Below are 21,058 nucleotides of genomic sequence, written 5' to 3'. Positions count from 1 at the left end.
GGATTTAGCAGAAGATTGTCACGGGTAGGGAAGGTATTACTGTTAACAGTGTCTAGTTCTAGTGGGGACTCCTCATCTGCCTGGCTAGCTCTGTCGGTAGAGCATGAGACTCTTAATGTCAGGGTCATGGGTTTGAGCCCCACTTTGGGCGTTTCTGTTACTTTTCTCTCTCTCAGCAAACTTACATTAGGGTTCATATAGCAGACCTTTTGAGACAAAGTTCCGCGTTTCTACCACTGTAGTTGACCTGTCACTAAGTCTCTGTGGCGCAATCGGTTAGCGCGTTCGGCTGTTAACTGAAAGGTTGGTGGTTCAAGCCCACCCAGGGACGGATCAAGCATTTTGCTGCCTTGCAACTGCTAACACGTGCACTGGACATAGATAATGGGCCACATTCTGTCCAGCGTTACAAGATGAAATCAGGATTTAGCAGAATATTGTCACGGGTAGGGAAGGTATTACTGTTAACAGTGTCTAGTTCTAGTGGGGATTCCTCATCCGCCTGGCTAGCTCAGTCGGTAGAGCATGAGACTCTTAATCTCAGGGTCGTGTGTTCGAGCTCCATGTTGGGCGTTCCTGTTACTTTTCTCTCTCTCTCCCAGCAAACTTACATAAGGTTTAATGTAGCAGACTTTGAGACAAAGTTACGCGTTTCTACCACTGTAGGTGACTTTTCACTAAGTCTCTGTGGCGCAATCGGTTAGTGCGTTCGGCTGTTAACTGAAAGGTTGGTGGTTCAAGCCCACCCAGGGATGAATTACGCATTTTGCTGCCTTGCAACTGCTAACACGTGCACTGGACATAGATCCTGGGCCACATTCTGTCCAGCGTTACAAGATGAAATCAGGATTTAGCAGAATATTGTCACGGGTAGGGAAGGTATTACTGTTAACAGTGTCTAGTTCTAGTGGAGACTCCTCATCCGCCTGGCTAGCTCAGTCGGTAGAGCATGAGACTCTTAATGTCAGGGTTGTGGGTTTGAGCTCCACGTTGGGCGTTTCTGTTACTTTTCCCTCTCTCTTTCAGCAAACTTACATAAGGGTTCATATAGCAGACCTTTTGAGACAAAGTTCCACGTTTCTACCACTGTAGGTGACCTTTTACTAAGTCTCTTTGGCGCAATAGGTTAGCGCGTTCGGCTGTTGACTGAAAGGTTGGTGGTTGAAGCCCACCCAGGTACGAATTAGGCATTTTGCTGCCTTGCAACTGCTAACACGTGCACTGGACATAGATCCTGGGCCACATTCTGTCCAGCGTTACAAGACGAAATCAGGATTTAGCAGAAGATTGTCACGGGTAGGGAAGGTATTACTGTAAAGAGTGTTTAGCTCTTAAAAGTACATCTCATCAGCCCGGCTAGCTCAGTCGGTAGAGCATGAGACTCTTAATGTCAGGGTTGTGGGTTCGAGCCCCACGTTGGGTGTTCCTGTTACTTTTCTCTCTCTCTCCCAGCAAACTTACATTAGCGTTCATGTAGCAGACTTTGAGACAAAGTTACGCATTTCTACCACTGTAGGTGACTTTTCACTAAGTCTCTGTGGTGCAATCGGTTAGCGCGTTAGGCTGTTAAGTGAAAGGTTGGTGGTTGAAGCCCACCCAGAGACGAATTAGGCATTTTGCTGCCTTGCAACTGCTAAACCGTGCACTGGGCATATATCCTGGGCCACATTCTGTCCAGCGTTACAAGATGAAATCAGGATTTAGCAGAAGATTGTCACGGGTAGGGAAGGTATTACTGTAAAGGGTTTCTGGTTCCTAAAAGAGCTTCTCATCAGCCCGGCTAGCTCAGTCGGTAGAGCATGAGACTCTTAATCTCAGGGTCGTGGGTTCGAGCCCCACGTTGGGCGTTCCTGTTACTTTTCTCTCTCTCTCCCAGCAAACTTACATAAGGTTTAATGTAGCAGACTTTGAGACAAAGTTACGCGTTTCTACCACTGTAGGTGACTTTTCACTAAGTCTCTTTGGCGCAATCGGTTAGCGCGTTCGGCTGTTAACTGAAAGGTTGGTGGTTCAAGCCCACCCAGGGACGAATTAGGGATTTTGCTGCCTTGCAACTGCTAACACGTGCACTGGACATAGATCCTGGGCCACATTCTGTCCAGCGTTACAAGATGAAATCAGGATTTAGCAGAATATTGTCACGGGTAGGGAAGGTATTACTGTTAACAGTGTCTAGTTCTAGTGAGGACTCCTCATCCGCCTGGCTACCTCAGTCGGTAGAGCATGAGACTCTTAATGTCAGGGTTGTGGGTTTGAGCCCCACGTTGGGCGTTTCTGTTACTTTTCTCTCTCTCTCAGTAAACTTACATTAGGGTTCATATAACAGACCTTTTGAGACAAAGTTCCGCGTTTCTACCACTGTAGGTGACCTTTTACTAAGTCTCTTTGGCGCAATCGGTTAGCGCGTTCGGCTGTTGACTGAAAGGTTGGTGGTTGAAGCCCACCCAGGTACGAATTAGGCATTTTGCTGCCTTGCAACTGCTAACACGTGCACTGGACATAGATCCTGGGCCACATTCTGTCCAGCGTTACAAGACGAAATCAGGATTTAGCAGAACATTGTCACGGGTAGGGAAGGTATTACTGTAAAGAGTTTTTAGCTCTTAAAAGTTCATCTCATCAGCCTGGCTAGATCAGTCGGTTGAGCATGAGACTCTTAATGTCAGGGTTGTGGGTTCGAGCCCCACGTTGGGCGTTCCTGTTACTTTTCTCTCTTTCTCTCAGCAAACTATCATTAGGGTTCATATAGCAGACCTTTTGAGACAAAGTTCCGGGTTTCTACCACTGTAGGTCACCTTCACTAAGTCTCTGTGGCGTAATCGGTTAGCGCGTTCGGCTGTTAACTGAAAGGTTGGTGGTTCAAGCCCACCCAGGCACGAATTAGGCATTTTGCTGCCTTGCAACTGCTAACACGTGCACTGGACATAGATCCTGGGCCACATTCTGTCCAGCGTTACAAGATGAAATCAGGATTTAGCAGAAGATTGTCACGGGTAGGGAAGGTATTACTGTAAACGTTTTCTGGTTCCTAAAAGAGCTTCTCATCATCCCCGCTAGCTCAGTCGATAGAGCATGAGACTCTTAATCTCAGCGTCGTGGGTTAAAGCCCCACATTGGGCGTTTCTGTTACCTCTCTTTCTCTCAGCAAACTATCATTAGGCTTCATATAGCAGACCTTTTGAGACAAAGTTCCGCGTTTCTACCACTGTAGGTGACCTTTCACTAGGTCTCTGTGGCGCAATCGGTTAGCGCGTTCGGCTGTTAACTGAAAGCTTGGTGGTTCAAGCCCACCCAGGGACGAATTAGGCATTTTGCTGCCTTGCAACTGCTAACACGTGCACTGGACATAGATCCTGGGCCACATTCTGTCCAGCGTTACAAGACGAAATCAGGATTTAGCAGAACATTGTCACGGGTAGGGAAGGTATTACTGTAAAGAGTTTTTAGCTCTTAAAAGTTCATCTCATCAGCCTGGCTAGATCAGTCGGTTGAGCATGAGACTCTTAATGTCAGGGTTGTGGGTTCGAGCCCCACGTTGGGCGTTCCTGTTACTTTTCTCTCTTTCTCTCAACAAACTATCATTAGGGTTCATATAGCAGACCTTTTGAGACAAAGTTCCGGGTTTCTACCACTGTAGGTCACCTTCACTAAGTCTCTGTGGCGCAATCGGTTAGCGCGTTAGGCTGTTAACTGAAAGGTTGGTGGTTCAAGCCCACCCAGAGACGGATCAAGCATTTTGCTGCCTTGTAACTGCTAACACGTGCACTGGACATAGATCCTGGGCCACATTCTGTCCAGCGTTACAAGACGAAATCAGGATTTAGCAGAGTATTGTCACGGGTAGGGAAGGTATTACTGTAAACAGTGTTTAGCTCTTAAAAGTTCATCTCATCAGCCCGGCTAGCTCAGTCGGTAGAGCATGAGATTCTTAATGTCAGGGTTGTAGGTTCGAGCCCCACGTTGGGCGTTCCTGTTATTTTTCTCTCTCTCTCCCAGTAAACTTACATTAGGGTTCATGTAGCAGACTTTGAGACAAAGTTCCGCGTTTCTACCACTGTAGGTGACCTTTCACTAAGTCTCTGTAGCGCAATTGGTTAGCGTGTTCGGCTGTTAACTGAAAGGTTGGTGGTTCAAGCCCACCCAGGGACGAATTAGGCATTTTGCTGCCTTGCAACTGCTAACATGTGCACTGGACATAGATCCTGGGCCACATTCTGTCTAGCGTTACAAGATGAAATCAGGATTTAGCAGAAGATTGTCACGGGTAGGGAAGGTATTACTGTAAACGGTTTCTGGTTCCTAAAAGAGCCTCTCATCAGCCCGGCTAGCTCAGTCGGTAGAGCGTGAGACTCTTAATGTCAGGGTCGTGGGTTCGAGCCCCACGATGGGCGTTCCTGTTACTTTCTCTCTCTCTCCCGGCAAACTTACATTAGGGTTCATGTAGCAGACTTTGAGACAAAGTTCCGCGTTTCTACCACTGTAGGTGACCTTTCACTAGGTCTCTGTGGTGCAATCGGTTAGCGCGTTCGGCTGTTAACTGAAAGGTTGGTGGTTCAAGCCCACCCAGGGACGAATTAGGCATTTTGCTGCCTTGCAACTGCTAACACGTGCACTGGACATAGATCCTGGGCCACATTCTGTCTAGCGTTACAAGATGAAATCAGGATTTAGCAGAAGATTGTCACGGGTAGGGAAGGTATTACTGTAAACGGTTTCTGGTTCCTAAAAGAGCCTCTCATCAGCCCGGCTAGCTCAGTCGGTAGAGCATGAGACTCTTAATGTCAGGGTTGTGGGATCGAGCCCCACGTTGGGTGTTCCTGTTACTTTTCTCTCTCTCTCCCAGCAAACTTACATTAGGGTTCATGTAGCAGACTTTGAGACAAAGTTCCGCGTTTCTACCACTGTAGGTGACCTTTTACTAAGTCTCTGTGGCGCAATCGGTTAGCGCATTCGGCTGTTAACTGAAAGGTTGGTGGTTCAAGCCCACCCAGGGACGAATTAGGCATTTTGCTGCCTTGCAACTGCTAACATGTGCACTGGACATAGATCCTGGGCCACATTCTTTCCAGCGTTACAAGATGAAATCAGGATTTAGCAGAAGATTGTCACGGGTAGGGAAGGTATTAGTGTAAACGGTTTCTGGTTCCTAAAAGAGCTTCTCATCAGCCTGGCTAGCTCAGTCGGTAGAGCATGAGACTCTTAATCTCAGCGTCGTGGGTTAGAGCCCCACATTGGGCGTTTCTGTTAACTCTCTTTCAGCAAACTATCATTAGGGTTCATATGCCAGACCTTTTGAGACAAAGTTCCGCTTTTCTACCACTGTAGGTGATCTTTCATTAGGTCTCTGTGGCGCAATCGGTTAGCGCGTTCGGCTGTTAACTGAAAGGTTGGTGGTTCAAGCCCACCCAGGGACGAAATAGGCATTTTGCTGCCTTGCAACTGCTAACACGTGCACTGGACATAGATCCTGGTCCACATTCTGTCCAGCGTTACAAGATGAAATCAGGATTTAGCAGAAGATTGTTACGGGTAGGGAAGGTATTACTGTAAACGGTTTCTGGTTCCTAAAAGAGCCTCTCATCAGCCCGGCTAGCTCAGTCGGTAGAGCGTGAGACTCTTAATGTCAGGGTCGTGGGTTCGAGCCCCACGATGGGCGTTCCTGTTACTTTTCTCTCTCTCTCCCGGCAAACTTACATTACGGTTCATGTAGCAGACTTTGAGACAAAGTTCCGCGTTTCTACCACTGTAGGTGACCTTTCACTAAGTCTCTGTGGTGCAATCGGTTAGCTCGTTCGGCTGTTAACTGAAAGGTTGGTGGTTCAAGCCCACCCAGGGACGAATTAGGCATTTTGCTGCCTTGCAACTGCTAACATGTGCACTGGACATAGATCCTGGGCCACATTCTGTCCAGCGTTACAAGACGAAATCAGGATTTAGTAGAACATTGTCACGGGTAGGGAAGGTATTACTGTAAACTGTGTTTAGCTCTAAAAAGTTCATCTCATCAGCCCGGCTAGCTCAGTCGGTAGAGCATGAGACTCTTAATGTCAGGGTTGTGGGTTCGAGCCCCACGTTGGGTGTTCCTGTTACTTTTCTCTCTCTCTCCCAGCAAACTTACATTAGGGTTCATGTAGCAGACTTTGAGACAAAGTTCCGCGTTTCTACCACTGTAGGTGACCTTTTACTAAGTCTCTGTGGCGCAATCGGTTAGCGCGTTCGGCTGTTAATTGAAAGGTTGGTGGTTCAGGCCCACCCAGGGACGAATTAGGCATTTTGCTGCCTTGCAACTGCTAACACGTGCACTAGACATAGATCCTGGGCCACATTCTGTCCAGCGTTACAAGATGAAATCAGGATTTAGCAGACCATTGTCACGGGTAGGGAAGGTATTACTGTAAACGGTTTCTGGTTCCTAAAAGAGCTTTCATCAGCCCGGCTAGCTCAGTCGGTAGAGCATGAGACTCTTAATGTCATGGTTGTGGGTTCGAGCCCCACGTTGGGTGTTCCTGTTACTTTTCTCTCTCTCTCCCAGCAAACTTACATTAGGGTTCATGTAGCAGACTTTGAGACAAAGTTCCGCGTTTCTACCACTGTAGGTGACCTTTTACTAAGTCTCTGTGGCGCAATCGGTTAGCGCGTTCGGCTGTTAACTGAAAGGTTGGTGGTTCAAGCCCACCCAGGGACGAATTAGGCAGTTTGCTGCCTTGCAACTGCTAACACATGCACTGGACATAGATCCTGGGCCACATTCTGTCCAGCGTTACAAGATGAAATCAGGATTTAGCAGAAGATTGTCACGGGTAGGGAAGGTATTACTGTTAACAGTGTCTAGTTCTAGTGGGGACTCCTCATCTGCCTGGCTAGCTCTGTCGGTAGAGCATGAGACTCTTAATGTCAGGGTCATGGGTTTGAGCCCCACTTTGGGCGTTTCTGTTACTTTTCTCTCTCTCAGCAAACTTACATTAGGGTTCATATAGCAGACCTTTTGAGACAAAGTTCCGCGTTTCTACCACTGTAGTTGACCTGTCACTAAGTCTCTGTGGCGCAATCGGTTAGCGCGTTCGGCTGTTAACTGAAAGGTTGGTGGTTCAAGCCCACCCAGGGACGGATCAAGCATTTTGCTGCCTTGCAACTGCTAACACGTGCACTGGACATAGATAATGGGCCACATTCTGTCCAGCGTTACAAGATGAAATCAGGATTTAGCAGAATATTGTCACGGGTAGGGAAGGTATTACTGTTAACAGTGTCTAGTTCTAGTGGGGATTCCTCATCCGCCTGGCTAGCTCAGTCGGTAGAGCATGAGACTCTTAATCTCAGGGTCGTGTGTTCGAGCTCCATGTTGGGCGTTCCTGTTACTTTTCTCTCTCTCTCCCAGCAAACTTACATAAGGTTTAATGTAGCAGACTTTGAGACAAAGTTACGCGTTTCTACCACTGTAGGTGACTTTTCACTAAGTCTCTGTGGCGCAATCGGTTAGTGCGTTCGGCTGTTAACTGAAAGGTTGGTGGTTCAAGCCCACCCAGGGATGAATTACGCATTTTGCTGCCTTGCAACTGCTAACACGTGCACTGGACATAGATCCTGGGCCACATTCTGTCCAGCGTTACAAGATGAAATCAGGATTTAGCAGAATATTGTCACGGGTAGGGAAGGTATTACTGTTAACAGTGTCTAGTTCTAGTGGAGACTCCTCATCCGCCTGGCTAGCTCAGTCGGTAGAGCATGAGACTCTTAATGTCAGGGTTGTGGGTTTGAGCTCCACGTTGGGCGTTTCTGTTACTTTTCCCTCTCTCTTTCAGCAAACTTACATAAGGGTTCATATAGCAGACCTTTTGAGACAAAGTTCCACGTTTCTACCACTGTAGGTGACCTTTTACTAAGTCTCTTTGGCGCAATAGGTTAGCGCGTTCGGCTGTTGACTGAAAGGTTGGTGGTTGAAGCCCACCCAGGTACGAATTAGGCATTTTGCTGCCTTGCAACTGCTAACACGTGCACTGGACATAGATCCTGGGCCACATTCTGTCCAGCGTTACAAGACGAAATCAGGATTTAGCAGAAGATTGTCACGGGTAGGGAAGGTATTACTGTAAAGAGTGTTTAGCTCTTAAAAGTACATCTCATCAGCCCGGCTAGCTCAGTCGGTAGAGCATGAGACTCTTAATGTCAGGGTTGTGGGTTCGAGCCCCACGTTGGGTGTTCCTGTTACTTTTCTCTCTCTCTCCCAGCAAACTTACATTAGCGTTCATGTAGCAGACTTTGAGACAAAGTTACGCATTTCTACCACTGTAGGTGACTTTTCACTAAGTCTCTGTGGTGCAATCGGTTAGCGCGTTAGGCTGTTAAGTGAAAGGTTGGTGGTTGAAGCCCACCCAGAGACGAATTAGGCATTTTGCTGCCTTGCAACTGCTAAACCGTGCACTGGGCATATATCCTGGGCCACATTCTGTCCAGCGTTACAAGATGAAATCAGGATTTAGCAGAAGATTGTCACGGGTAGGGAAGGTATTACTGTAAAGGGTTTCTGGTTCCTAAAAGAGCTTCTCATCAGCCCGGCTAGCTCAGTCGGTAGAGCATGAGACTCTTAATCTCAGGGTCGTGGGTTCGAGCCCCACGTTGGGCGTTCCTGTTACTTTTCTCTCTCTCTCCCAGCAAACTTACATAAGGTTTAATGTAGCAGACTTTGAGACAAAGTTACGCGTTTCTACCACTGTAGGTGACTTTTCACTAAGTCTCTTTGGCGCAATCGGTTAGCGCGTTCGGCTGTTAACTAAAAGGTTGGTGGTTCAAGCCCACCCAGGGACGAATTAGGCATTTTGCTGCCTTGCAACTGCTAACACGTGCACTGGACATAGATCCTGGGCCACATTCTGTCCAGCGTTACAAGATGAAATCAGGATTTAGCAGAATATTGTCACGGGTAGGGAAGGTATTACTGTTAACAGTGTCTAGTTCTAGTGAGGACTCCTCATCCGCCTGGCTACCTCAGTCGGTAGAGCATGAGACTCTTAATGTCAGGGTTGTGGGTTTGAGCCCCACGTTGGGCGTTTCTGTTACTTTTCTCTCTCTCTCAGTAAACTTACATTAGGGTTCATATAACAGACCTTTTGAGACAAAGTTCCGCGTTTCTACCACTGTAGGTGACCTTTTACTAAGTCTCTTTGGCGCAATCGGTTAGCGCGTTCGGCTGTTGACTGAAAGGTTGGTGGTTGAAGCCCACCCAGGTACGAATTAGGCATTTTGCTGCCTTGCAACTGCTAACACGTGCACTGGACATAGATCCTGGGCCACATTCTGTCCAGCGTTACAAGACGAAATCAGGATTTAGCAGAACATTGTCACGGGTAGGGAAGGTATTACTGTAAAGAGTTTTTAGCTCTTAAAAGTTCATCTCATCAGCCTGGCTAGATCAGTCGGTTGAGCATGAGACTCTTAATGTCAGGGTTGTGGGTTCGAGCCCCACGTTGGGCGTTCCTGTTACTTTTCTCTCTTTCTCTCAGCAAACTATCATTAGGGTTCATATAGCAGACCTTTTGAGACAAAGTTCCGGGTTTCTACCACTGTAGGTCACCTTCACTAAGTCTCTGTGGCGTAATCGGTTAGCGCGTTCGGCTGTTAACTGAAAGGTTGGTGGTTCAAGCCCACCCAGGCACGAATTAGGCATTTTGCTGCCTTGCAACTGCTAACACGTGCACTGGACATAGATCCTGGGCCACATTCTGTCCAGCGTTACAAGATGAAATCAGGATTTAGCAGAAGATTGTCACGGGTAGGGAAGGTATTACTGTAAACGTTTTCTGGTTCCTAAAAGAGCTTCTCATCATCCCCGCTAGCTCAGTCGATAGAGCATGAGACTCTTAATCTCAGCGTCGTGGGTTAAAGCCCCACATTGGGCGTTTCTGTTACCTCTCTTTCTCTCAGCAAACTATCATTAGGCTTCATATAGCAGACCTTTTGAGACAAAGTTCCGCGTTTCTACCACTGTAGGTGACCTTTCACTAGGTCTCTGTGGCGCAATCGGTTAGCGCGTTCGGCTGTTAACTGAAAGGTTGGTGGTTCAAGCCCACCCAGGGACGAATTAGGCATTTTGCTGCCTTGCAACTGCTAACACGTGCACTGGACATAGATCCTGGGCCACATTCTGTCCAGCGTTACAAGACGAAATCAGGATTTAGCAGAACATTGTCACGGGTAGGGAAGGTATTACTGTAAAGAGTTTTTAGCTCTTAAAAGTTCATCTCATCAGCCTGGCTAGATCAGTCGGTTGAGCATGAGACTCTTAATGTCAGGGTTGTGGGTTCGAGCCCCACGTTGGGCGTTCCTGTTACTTTTCTCTCTTTCTCTCAACAAACTATCATTAGGGTTCATATAGCAGACCTTTTGAGACAAAGTTCCGGGTTTCTACCACTGTAGGTCACCTTCACTAAGTCTCTGTGGCGCAATCGGTTAGCGCGTTAGGCTGTTAACTGAAAGGTTGGTGGTTCAAGCCCACCCAGAGACGGATCAAGCATTTTGCTGCCTTGTAACTGCTAACACGTGCACTGGACATAGATCCTGGGCCACATTCTGTCCAGCGTTACAAGACGAAATCAGGATTTAGCAGAGTATTGTCACGGGTAGGGAAGGTATTACTGTAAACAGTGTTTAGCTCTTAAAAGTTCATCTCATCAGCCCGGCTAGCTCAGTCGGTAGAGCATGAGATTCTTAATGTCAGGGTTGTAGGTTCGAGCCCCACGTTGGGCGTTCCTGTTATTTTTCTCTCTCTCTCCCAGTAAACTTACATTAGGGTTCATGTAGCAGACTTTGAGACAAAGTTCCGCGTTTCTACCACTGTAGGTGACCTTTCACTAAGTCTCTGTAGCGCAATTGGTTAGCGTGTTCGGCTGTTAACTGAAAGGTTGGTGGTTCAAGCCCACCCAGGGACGAATTAGGCATTTTGCTGCCTTGCAACTGCTAACATGTGCACTGGACATAGATCCTGGGCCACATTCTGTCTAGCGTTACAAGATGAAATCAGGATTTAGCAGAAGATTGTCACGGGTAGGGAAGGTATTACTGTAAACGGTTTCTGGTTCCTAAAAGAGCCTCTCATCAGCCCGGCTAGCTCAGTCGGTAGAGCGTGAGACTCTTAATGTCAGGGTCGTGGGTTCGAGCCCCACGATGGGCGTTCCTGTTACTTTCTCTCTCTCTCCCGGCAAACTTACATTAGGGTTCATGTAGCAGACTTTGAGACAAAGTTCCGCGTTTCTACCACTGTAGGTGACCTTTCACTAGGTCTCTGTGGTGCAATCGGTTAGCGCGTTCGGCTGTTAACTGAAAGGTTGGTGGTTCAAGCCCACCCAGGGACGAATTAGGCATTTTGCTGCCTTGCAACTGCTAACACGTGCACTGGACATAGATCCTGGGCCACATTCTGTCTAGCGTTACAAGATGAAATCAGGATTTAGCAGAAGATTGTCACGGGTAGGGAAGGTATTACTGTAAACGGTTTCTGGTTCCTAAAAGAGCCTCTCATCAGCCCGGCTAGCTCAGTCGGTAGAGCGTGAGACTCTTAATGTCAGGGTTGTGGGATCGAGCCCCACGTTGGGTGTTCCTGTTACTTTTCTCTCTCTCTCCCAGCAAACTTACATTAGGGTTCATGTAGCAGACTTTGAGACAAAGTTCCGCGTTTCTACCACTGTAGGTGACCTTTCACTAAGTCTCTGTGGCGCAATCGGTTAGCGCATTCGGCTGTTAACTGAAAGGTTGGTGGTTCAAGCCCACCCAGGGACGAATTAGGCATTTTGCTGCCTTGCAACTGCTAACATGTGCACTGGACATAGATCCTGGGCCACATTCTTTCCAGCGTTACAAGATGAAATCAGGATTTAGCAGAAGATTGTCACGGGTAGGGAAGGTATTAGTGTAAACGGTTTCTGGTTCCTAAAAGAGCTTCTCATCAGCCTGGCTAGCTCAGTCGGTAGAGCATGAGACTCTTAATCTCAGCGTCGTGGGTTAGAGCCCCACATTGGGCGTTTCTGTTAACTCTCTTTCAGCAAACTATCATTAGGGTTCATATGCCAGACCTTTTGAGACAAAGTTCCGCTTTTCTACCACTGTAGGTGACCTTTCATTAGGTCTCTGTGGCGCAATCGGTTAGCGCGTTCGGCTGTTAACTGAAAGGTTGGTGGTTCAAGCCCACCCAGGGACGAAATAGGCATTTTGCTGCCTTGCAACTGCTAACACGTGCACTGGACATAGATCCTGGTCCACATTCTGTCCAGCGTTACAAGATGAAATCAGGATTTAGCAGAAGATTGTTACGGGTAGGGAAGGTATTACTGTAAACGGTTTCTGGTTCCTAAAAGAGCCTCTCATCAGCCCGGCTAGCTCAGTCGGTAGAGCGTGAGACTCTTAATGTCAGGGTCGTGGGTTCGAGCCCCACGATGGGCGTTCCTGTTACTTTTCTCTCTCTCTCCCGGCAAACTTACATTACGGTTCATGTAGCAGACTTTGAGACAAAGTTCCGCGTTTCTACCACTGTAGGTGACCTTTCACTAAGTCTCTGTGGTGCAATCGGTTAGCTCGTTCGGCTGTTAACTGAAAGGTTGGTGGTTCAAGCCCACCCAGGGACGAATTAGGCATTTTGCTGCCTTGCAACTGCTAACATGTGCACTGGACATAGATCCTGGGCCACATTCTGTCCAGCGTTACAAGACGAAATCAGGATTTAGTAGAACATTGTCACGGGTAGGGAAGGTATTACTGTAAACTGTGTTTAGCTCCAAAAAGTTCATCTCATCAGCCCGGCTAGCTCAGTCGGTAGAGCATGAGACTCTTAATGTCAGGGTTGTGGGTTCGAGCCCCACGTTGGGTGTTCCTGTTACTTTTCTCTCTCTCTCCCAGCAAACTTACATTAGGGTTCATGTAGCAGACTTTGAGACAAAGTTCCGCGTTTCTACCACTGTAGGTGACCTTTTACTAAGTCTCTGTGGCGCAATCGGTTAGCGCGTTCGGCTGTTAATTGAAAGGTTGGTGGTTCAGGCCCACCCAGGGACGAATTAGGCATTTTGCTGCCTTGCAACTGCTAACACGTGCACTGGACATAGATCCTGGGCCACATTCTGTCCAGCGTTACAAGATGAAATCAGGATTTAGCAGAACATTGTCACGGGTAGGGAAGGTATTACTGTAAACGGTTTCTGGTTCCTAAAAGAGCTTTCATCAGCCCGGCTAGCTCAGTCGGTAGAGCATGAGACTCTTAATGTCAGGGTCGTGGGTTCGAGCCCCAAGTTGGGTGTTCCTGTTACTTTTCTCTCTCTCTCCCAGCAAACTTACATAAGGTTTCATCTAGCAGACTTTGAGACAAAGTTCCGCGTTTCTACCACTGTAGGTGACCTTTTACTAAGTCTCTGTGGCGCAATCGGTTAGCGCGTTCGGCTGTTAACTGAAAGGTTGGTGGTTCAAGCCCACCCAGGGACGAATTAGGCATTTTGCTGCCTTGCAACTAATAACATGTGCACTGGACATAGATCCTGGGCCACATTCTGTCCAGCGTTACAAGATGAAATCAGGATTTAGCAGAAGATTGTCATGGGTAGGGAAGGTATTACTGTTAACAGTGTCTAGTTCTAGTGGGGACTCCTCATCCGCCTGGCTAGCTCAGTCGGTAGAGCATGAGACTCTTAATGTCAGGATCGTGGGTTCGAGCCCCACGCTGGGCGTTTCTGTTACTTTTCTCTCTCTCAGCAAACTTACATTAGGGTTCATATAGCAGACCTTTTGAGACAAAGTTCCGCGTTTCTACCACTGTAGTTGACCTGTCACTAAGTCTCTGTGGCGCAATCGGTTAGCGCGTTCGGCTGTTAACTGAAAGGTTGGTGGTTCAAGCCCACCCAGGGACGGATCAAGCATTTTGCTGCCTTGCAACTGCTAACACGTGCACTGGACATAGATAATGGGCCACATTCTGTCCAGCGTTACAAGATGAAATCAGGATTTAGCAGAATATTGTCACGGGTAGGGAAGATATTACTGTTAACAGTGTCTAGTTCTAGTGGGGATTCCTCATCCGCCTGGCTAGCTCAGTCGGTAGAGCATGAGACTCTTAATCTCAGGGTCGTGGGTTCGAGCTCCATGTTGGGCGTTCCTGTTACTTTTCTCTCTCTCTCCCAGCAAACTTACATAAGGTTTAATGTAGCAGACTTTGAGACAAAGTTACGCGTTTCTACCACTGTAGGTGACTTTTCACTAAGTCTCTGTGGCGCAATCGGTTAGTGCGTTCGGCTGTTAACTGAAAGGTTGGTGGTTCAAGCCCACCCAGGGATGAATTACGCATTTTGCTGCCTTGCAACTGCTAACACGTGCACTGGACAAAGATCCTGGGCCACATTCTGTCCAGCGTTACAAGATGAAATCAGGATTTAGCAGAACATTGTCATGGGTAGGGAAGGTATCACTGTTAACAGTGTCTAGACAAAGTTGCGCGTTTCTACCACTGTAGGTGACCATTCCCTAAGTCTCTGTGGCAACATTATGAAGCTGCAGGCCCCGAGACCCAACCGCACGCTCAGACTTGCTCGCTCAGACCAGCACTTCCAGACCTATCGTTTTCTCAGACAGTGCCACCTGCTGTTGGGAAAAATTGCCTAACCTGAATTCATTGATTTATAAATTGTAAATTACACTATTTTTCTACTATAAAATATTGCACTATGATTGAATACATTATTATATAAAATATTAAACATACTAGATTATGATTTAATGCATTAAGTCTGTTGTATTTTAATTAACTGGATTTGTAAATAGATATTGTTCAGTTACTTAAATATTTTCAGTCATTTATTGTTTTTGTTGTTGTTTTTTGTTTTTAAATCATTAAGGATTTATCAAACTCTTTAGTATTGAGTTGAGGGAATGAACATTATCTTATTATTCACAGAATAAATGATAGTACTCTGAGTAATTTTCTCACACCAAACTTTATTTTTTTATAAATTTTCATGAGGTCCTACAAGTCATCGAGCTGTAAAAAATGCAGAGAAAAATTGTGACAAACAATACTTGGATTAATAATGTATTTATTATATATAAAATAAAATAAAATGCTTTACATTCTTGTTGGGGAGATTTTTCATTTCTCGAGCAATTCTTCTGTTAAATTCCTCAACTTCACTAAAAAAAAATAAATGCTGTTGTCAGAAATTGTGTTTAACATAAAAACTTAACAGCTTTTGTACAAAAAAAATGTAAACATACCTTGCGTGATAAATAGGGCCCTGGAGGAAGACATCTTCAACCTCCTGCCAAGACAAGCCTTGTAACTCGGAAATGCCATGAGTTATGGCCTGTACAAACATACAGATAAATCAATTAATAAAATAAAACACACACTGCATTACCTCTGGGAGGAGACATCCACAAATGAACTCCACCTCATCATTGAAGGTCAGCTGTGTTTTGGTTTTATTAAGAATTCCTCTGATGTAGTCACAAATGATTGACTGGGACTGCTCATTCTCAATGTGGACAGGCACTTGAGAACGGGGTTTTAGTGGAAACCAATTTGACCTTTTCCCACCGAGTATATCCTTTGGGCCATAGAAGGAAATTATATTTCATATGTAAATGCACAAGTAATTAATTATATTTGGCAAATAATAGTTAAATTGTCACTTGACTATATTTAAGTCAACCATACTCAGAGTCTAGAGGAGTAATTTAAAGTGGAACCATCTATACCACCAAATGCTGCTCTGCTGATTTTGATGTGATAATCAAGTCCACTAATCTTTAGTCATTCCTTTCCCGATCTTGAACTGCTTGGACATGTGCCGGAAGATTGGATGTGGTTTTTCTTTTCACCCTAAAAAGGGGCAGAATCTTTCCATCCAAGACACTTCTTGCCTCCTTAGTCCAGAAAGTAAATCTGTGCCCATAGCTTTTAATAACAAGACAAGACAAAATCCATATTAACTGGTCACCGGTAAGAGAGATTTTAAGTATGTTTTGTTATTCATGTTACAAGTTGTTGTACTGACACAATATAAATTTTTAATTTTACAGATTTTCAAGAAAAAATAAATAAATACTGACATACCCATCAATTTGAAATCGTTCCATGAGTAGAAGGCACCACCACTGACGGATGATAGGCATATCCATCTGAAAGAAAGACTGTTTAGTCTGACAGTTAACCAACATGTTTTTGTTAATACATGATGTTGGGTGTGCTTGCAATAACCATGCCCCCTTTTTTTTTTAAAGATATGTTGCTTAGAAGAAAGCAAGATAATATACATTAAAATAGTTACATTTTAGCTATGATTAAGAAAAGCACAAACAAAATAAAGTTACATAAATAATAAAATAAAACCTCCTGGAACTGAAACCCAATGCCACACACCATTGAGAGGGTGTACTGAAAAGAGAGAAGCCACAGTCATTTACAATGTTTACAAAATCTTTAAATCAATTAACTCAATTTATATCTTACCAAGAGTACAAAAACACCACAATCATCCCCTCTTGTCTGACGTGGCAAAGCCTAAAATAGGCAAAGCAAATCAATTTTATTTTAGAATAATGTACAAAAAATTTAATTGTTGTAAAAGTATAAAATAATTTTTTTTTTTTAAGTTGATTCCTCACTGGAAATTCAAGAGTTCACACTTAGCTGATGATTGATTATAAGCAAGTTTGGCATGCTGTCCCGGGAGAGAGCCCTGAGCTCGAAGGTTCTTGAGCCCTGGGCTCCCTCCCGTTTGGAGAAAGAGAGGGGAGCCTCGAGCTCAGGTAGATCTCGACAACTCCCCTTTTTATAATAGCTAAAGATTAAGATTGAAGGCTATTAAAAGATATGCTGCATTATTAGATTACCTGTATTGAAATTTAGATTTAACGATTAACTTGTTGTACATGTTTTTGGAATGTGGGAGGAAACCGGAGAACCCGGGGAAAACCCACGCAAGCACGGGAAGAACATGCAAACTACACACAGAAACGACCACCGGCCTGTTAAGGAACTAGAACTGGTGACGTTCTTGCTGTGAGGCGACAGTGCTAGTCACTGAGCCACCATGCTGCCCTATGGAGGGAAAGGTGAAAAGGTAGGGGTGGAAGGGGGGGATTCTTCAAATCGAAGATGACTGTAGTGAAAAAACCCTGGCTCTTTATAGTGGTTAGGAATGGCCTGATTGGTGGATCAAGCATGCTAATGCAGAACCAGCCGTGTTCAATCATAATCACGTACTCCTCTCGAAATTAGTTTATGAATAAACTTCACTTCAAGAGTTCACACTTAGCTGATGATTGATTATAAGCAAGTTTGGCATGCTGTCCCGGGAGAGAGCCCTGAGCTCGAAGGTTCTTGAGCCCTGGGCTCCCTCCCGTTTGGAGAAAGAGAGGGGAGCCTCGAGCTCAGGTAGATCTCGACAACTCCCCAAAATGCTCCACTCGGGACAGCAGCCGCGTATTTGAAGAACCCCCCAAAAGGCACAGGAGATTAATGCCATATCCGGCTGCTGAAAAGTGATACAGAAATAGCTTGGAGGAGCAACAGAGACTGGTGTGGGTGTAAAAATTAACTGAAAGTGCTTATGTATGACTATGTGTGCTCCCGGGTCCTGTTAATTGTAAGGAACAGCGGGAGAGTGAGTGGGGTAAGTGTAAAGGTTTAAAACATATGTGGTGAGTTTCGTAAAGGTTTAGTATAGTAGTGATGGAAAATGAAGCTGTAAGGTTCTGCGGAGCTGTAGCTGCAGATGAGAAGCGGTTAACTGATTAACCGCTTTGGCAGTCCAATGGGGGTGTGTCAGTAGTGGTATGGATAAATGGTAGTGTGCGTGAACTCCGGTGGAGCGACACTGCTGCAGCAGTGGTGCAAAGGGGATGAAGCTCGGCTGAGCGTCTCTGCGACTGCAGAGGTGCGGTGGTAGTCAGTACTAAGGGGAAGAATACGCTTCTGCAGCAGCGTTTTAACTGCTTTAGCAGTGCTGGGAGTGACAGAAGTGGTATAAGTGTAATGGAAGTGTGCATGAGCTCCAGCAGAGCGTCACTGCTGCAGCAGTGGTGCAGGGGATGTAAATGATGCTCGGCTGAGCGTCTCTGCTGCTGCAGAGGTGCAATGGAAGTCAGTATTTGTAAGGGAAATACGCCTCCGCAGGGACGTTTAACTGCTTTAGCAGTGCTGGAGAGTGTATCAGTATTAGTTTGCTAAATTAAAGTGTATATGCGCTCGCTGAGCGTCACTGCTGCGGCAGTGATGTGGAGGGGAGTGATGCTCGGCTGAGCGTCTCTGCGACTGCAGAGGTGCGGTGGTAGTCAGTACTAAGGGGAAGAATACGCTTCTGCAGCAGCGTTTTAACTGCTTCAGCAGTGCTGGGAGTGACAGAAGTGGTATAAGTGTAATGGAAGTGTGCATGAGCTCCAGCAGAGCGTCACTGCTGCAGCAGTGGTGCAGGGGATGTAAATGATGCTCGGCTGAGCGTCTCTGCTGCTGCAGAGGTGCAATGGAAGTCAGTATCTGGAAGGTAAATACGCCTCCGCAGAGACGTTTAACTGCTTTGGCAGTGCTGGAGAGTGTATCAGTAGTGGATTGCTAAGTGGAAGTGTATATGCGCTCGCTAAGCGTCACTGCTGCGGCAGTGATGTAGAGGGGAGTGATGCTCAGCTGAGCGTCTCTGCGGCTGCAGAGGTGCGGTGGAAGTCAGTATCTAAAGTGAAGTGCGCTTTGGAGTGCTGATTAACAGCTGTGTAGCAGATAGGAATCAGGCACAGTAGAGCGACTCTGTGGCTGCAGGGGTGCATAGGTATTCAAAGTCTGGTGCATTATATGTGTGAAAGCAGTACATGTTCCCGCTAAGCCTTTACAGCTGTATTATAGCGGGGAGTGTGGTGATGGAAAATAAATTGATACTACAATGCAATGTAATTAAGTGGAGCTGCTGTAAAGGTGTGATGGTGTTCAGTATGTAAGCAATACGAGTTCCCGCTAAGCCTTTATGGCTGTATTGTTGCGGGGAGTGTGGTGATGGAGAATAAATTGATGCTACAATGCAATGTAATTAAGTGGAGCTGCTGTAGAGGTGTGATTGTAGTCAGTATGGAAGCAATACGAGTTCCCGCTTTGCCTTTACGGCTGCATTATTGCAGCGGAGTGTGATAATGGTTAAATTTTTGAAAAGTGTACATGTGAGCTCTTAAAGAGCTTCACTGCTGTGGCAGTGGGAGCTTAGGGCTACCCCTGTGGGAGTCCGAGCTGCGGAGAATGAGTGCAAGTGAAATTGAAAAATTATGAAGAGGAAGAGAAGGGAAGTTTAATAAAATAAAAAGTTTAGTAAAAATGAGTCCTATGCAACTAAGACAGAAAGTAGGAAGAACAGACAGAGTCGTGCTGCTTGGAAACTAGGTTGAAGTCTGCAACCGAGAATCAGCTGGGCTTCTCTGAGGAAATATTGGCCGAGGCAAATTGAGGATTTAAAGGTGTTAGGGGACCAATGACAGAGTTTATATCTGTTGTTGGAAGACTGTTCAGGCAGGGCGTCACTGCTGCAGCATTGGTGCAGGGGAAAAAATAATCTCAGCAGAGCTTCTCTGCAGTTACAGAAGTGCAATAAAATCAGTGGTGCAGAGAATTAAGGCTAAACAGCCGTCTCTGCAGTTGCAGCTCAGGCAAAGCTTAACTGTTGCAGCAGTGGTGCAGAGGGAGAATAAGGCTCGGCAAAGCGTCTCTGCAGTAGCAGAGGTGCAGTGGTACTCAGTATTAGAGCCTCACACGGAAATACTAAGTACTATTAGCAGTGATATTTAGAGATGAAAGTGAAAAAGGGGCTCAGCTAGAGCGTCACTGCAGTTGCAGTGATGTTAATGGGGTGTATAGTTAAGTGGAGCACCTAAACAGTCGATATTAGTAAGTTTTGAGTGCTCCCGCAGGGACGTTAAATACTGCCTTTAGTGATATGTAAAGATGAAGGTGAATAAGGCATATGCTAGAGGGTCACTGCGGTAGCGGTGGTGCTTTGGGTGTGCAACTCTGTGGAGCATTTCTGCGGCTGCAGTGGTGTAGTGGGCCAGTATGGAGGCAACTTGTGCTCCCGCAGAAGCATTTACTGCTGTATTAGTGCGGGGAGTGCAACGATAGTGGTATTTAGAAAATTCGTAAGTGTATGCAAGCTCATTTACAACGTTCCTGTTGTAAATTGGCAACTGAAACTCAAGACAACCCCTGAATTGGTCGGAGCTGTGGTGAATGAAAGTGAATAAAAGTATAGTATAGTTTAAATTTGGAGAGAAAAAGTTAAAGCTAGAAAAACGGGGAAGGGTAGTGAAGGAGCTCCTATGTTAAATAGGAAGGAAAATAGGAAGGAAACGACAGAGTCATACTTCATACCCAATAATGCATGATGGTGGAAGTTGGCTGGAGAGGATCGTCTGGGCTTCCCCGAGGTGGTATTGCTCTTCTGTGGTGTAAAAATGCTAAGAGGTTTAGAACCAGGGCCGGAGTGGGACACCTTTTCAGCTCTGGAGTTTCAAGCCTCAGACCAGCCCACCTCAGTTCACGACTGACTATATTAAAATAAGTAAATAAATATTTCCAAATCAGTTTCTAATGGCACTATCATGTCTTCTTTTTTTTTTTTTTGCTTTAGAACCTCAAATGTTCTACAACCTTAACAGTATTACATGTCTTATCAATAAAAATGAAAACACTAAATTACTCTAGCAAGGATCGAACCCGTCTTAACCTAACGTGTTAACCACTCGACCACAACAACAACAAAAGAGAAAAGCTGCGGTAAAATAATGAATAAAAAGGCTGTGGTCAAGTAAATAAATTTAAAAAGTGTCACTGCTGAGAGCAACAGATTCTAGAGCTAGGGACACCGGCCCTCGCGGCCAAAAAAAAAAAAAAAAACGGACCGGCCCACCGGGAATTCTCCCGGTCCTCCCGATTAGCCAATCCGGGCCTGTTTAGAACGGGTGTGTGGGGGAACGGATATCATCCTGCATCCCTTCATCCTGTGAAGATAGATCAGATATGGTTAGGTGTATTGTTGGATTGAAATGTCATACTTAG

The 21,058-nt window shown here is 45.8% G+C and overlaps 1 protein-coding gene and 16 non-coding genes across 17 annotated transcripts; 16 read left to right on the top strand and 1 right to left on the bottom strand.

Moving 5' to 3' along the window:
- Positions 1-257: 257 nt before the first annotated feature.
- trnan-guu (transfer RNA asparagine (anticodon GUU)) lies at positions 258-331 on the top strand. Its single transcript has one exon. It is a non-coding gene; the product is annotated as a tRNA-Asn (tRNA).
- A 1,443-nt stretch (positions 332-1,774) lies between these two features.
- Positions 1,775-1,847, top strand: trnak-cuu (transfer RNA lysine (anticodon CUU)). Its single transcript has one exon. It is a non-coding gene; the product is annotated as a tRNA-Lys (tRNA).
- Positions 1,848-4,075: 2,228 nt separating this feature from the next.
- Positions 4,076-4,149, top strand: trnan-guu (transfer RNA asparagine (anticodon GUU)). Its single transcript has one exon. It is a non-coding gene; the product is annotated as a tRNA-Asn (tRNA).
- Positions 4,150-4,498: 349 nt separating this feature from the next.
- trnan-guu (transfer RNA asparagine (anticodon GUU)) lies at positions 4,499-4,572 on the top strand. Its single transcript has one exon. It is a non-coding gene; the product is annotated as a tRNA-Asn (tRNA).
- Positions 4,573-4,922: 350 nt separating this feature from the next.
- On the top strand, positions 4,923-4,996 carry trnan-guu (transfer RNA asparagine (anticodon GUU)). The gene has a single exon. It is a non-coding gene; the product is annotated as a tRNA-Asn (tRNA).
- A 344-nt stretch (positions 4,997-5,340) lies between these two features.
- Positions 5,341-5,414, top strand: trnan-guu (transfer RNA asparagine (anticodon GUU)). Its single transcript has one exon. It is a non-coding gene; the product is annotated as a tRNA-Asn (tRNA).
- A 1,197-nt stretch (positions 5,415-6,611) lies between these two features.
- On the top strand, positions 6,612-6,685 carry trnan-guu (transfer RNA asparagine (anticodon GUU)). The gene has a single exon. It is a non-coding gene; the product is annotated as a tRNA-Asn (tRNA).
- A 348-nt stretch (positions 6,686-7,033) lies between these two features.
- trnan-guu (transfer RNA asparagine (anticodon GUU)) lies at positions 7,034-7,107 on the top strand. The gene has a single exon. It is a non-coding gene; the product is annotated as a tRNA-Asn (tRNA).
- Positions 7,108-8,550: 1,443 nt separating this feature from the next.
- trnak-cuu (transfer RNA lysine (anticodon CUU)) lies at positions 8,551-8,623 on the top strand. The gene has a single exon. It is a non-coding gene; the product is annotated as a tRNA-Lys (tRNA).
- A 1,379-nt stretch (positions 8,624-10,002) lies between these two features.
- trnan-guu (transfer RNA asparagine (anticodon GUU)) lies at positions 10,003-10,076 on the top strand. Its single transcript has one exon. It is a non-coding gene; the product is annotated as a tRNA-Asn (tRNA).
- Positions 10,077-10,851: 775 nt separating this feature from the next.
- Positions 10,852-10,925, top strand: trnan-guu (transfer RNA asparagine (anticodon GUU)). Its single transcript has one exon. It is a non-coding gene; the product is annotated as a tRNA-Asn (tRNA).
- Positions 10,926-11,274: 349 nt separating this feature from the next.
- On the top strand, positions 11,275-11,348 carry trnan-guu (transfer RNA asparagine (anticodon GUU)). The gene has a single exon. It is a non-coding gene; the product is annotated as a tRNA-Asn (tRNA).
- Positions 11,349-11,698: 350 nt separating this feature from the next.
- Positions 11,699-11,772, top strand: trnan-guu (transfer RNA asparagine (anticodon GUU)). The gene has a single exon. It is a non-coding gene; the product is annotated as a tRNA-Asn (tRNA).
- A 344-nt stretch (positions 11,773-12,116) lies between these two features.
- trnan-guu (transfer RNA asparagine (anticodon GUU)) lies at positions 12,117-12,190 on the top strand. Its single transcript has one exon. It is a non-coding gene; the product is annotated as a tRNA-Asn (tRNA).
- Positions 12,191-13,387: 1,197 nt separating this feature from the next.
- On the top strand, positions 13,388-13,461 carry trnan-guu (transfer RNA asparagine (anticodon GUU)). The gene has a single exon. It is a non-coding gene; the product is annotated as a tRNA-Asn (tRNA).
- A 348-nt stretch (positions 13,462-13,809) lies between these two features.
- trnan-guu (transfer RNA asparagine (anticodon GUU)) lies at positions 13,810-13,883 on the top strand. The gene has a single exon. It is a non-coding gene; the product is annotated as a tRNA-Asn (tRNA).
- Positions 13,884-14,917: 1,034 nt separating this feature from the next.
- Positions 14,918-16,085, bottom strand: LOC108183721 (PWWP domain-containing DNA repair factor 3A-like). Its single transcript, XM_073949080.1, has 5 exons — positions 16,082-16,085; positions 15,384-15,517; positions 15,241-15,329; positions 15,096-15,156; positions 14,918-15,007 (listed from the first exon to the last, which is right to left on the bottom strand). The coding sequence occupies exons 1-5, from the start codon at positions 16,083-16,085 to the stop codon at positions 14,993-14,995; spliced, it is 303 nt and encodes a 100-aa protein (XP_073805181.1). The 3' UTR covers positions 14,918-14,992.
- Positions 16,086-21,058: the final 4,973 nt, after the last annotated feature.

The sequence above is a fragment of the Danio rerio genome, chromosome 4 (assembly GCF_049306965.1).
Source record: "Danio rerio strain Tuebingen ecotype United States chromosome 4, GRCz12tu, whole genome shotgun sequence".
Lineage (NCBI taxonomy): Eukaryota > Metazoa > Chordata > Actinopteri > Cypriniformes > Danionidae > Danio > Danio rerio.
The sequence above is the reverse complement of the archived record's forward strand: the minus strand, read 5'-3'. Positions and strand labels throughout refer to the sequence as shown.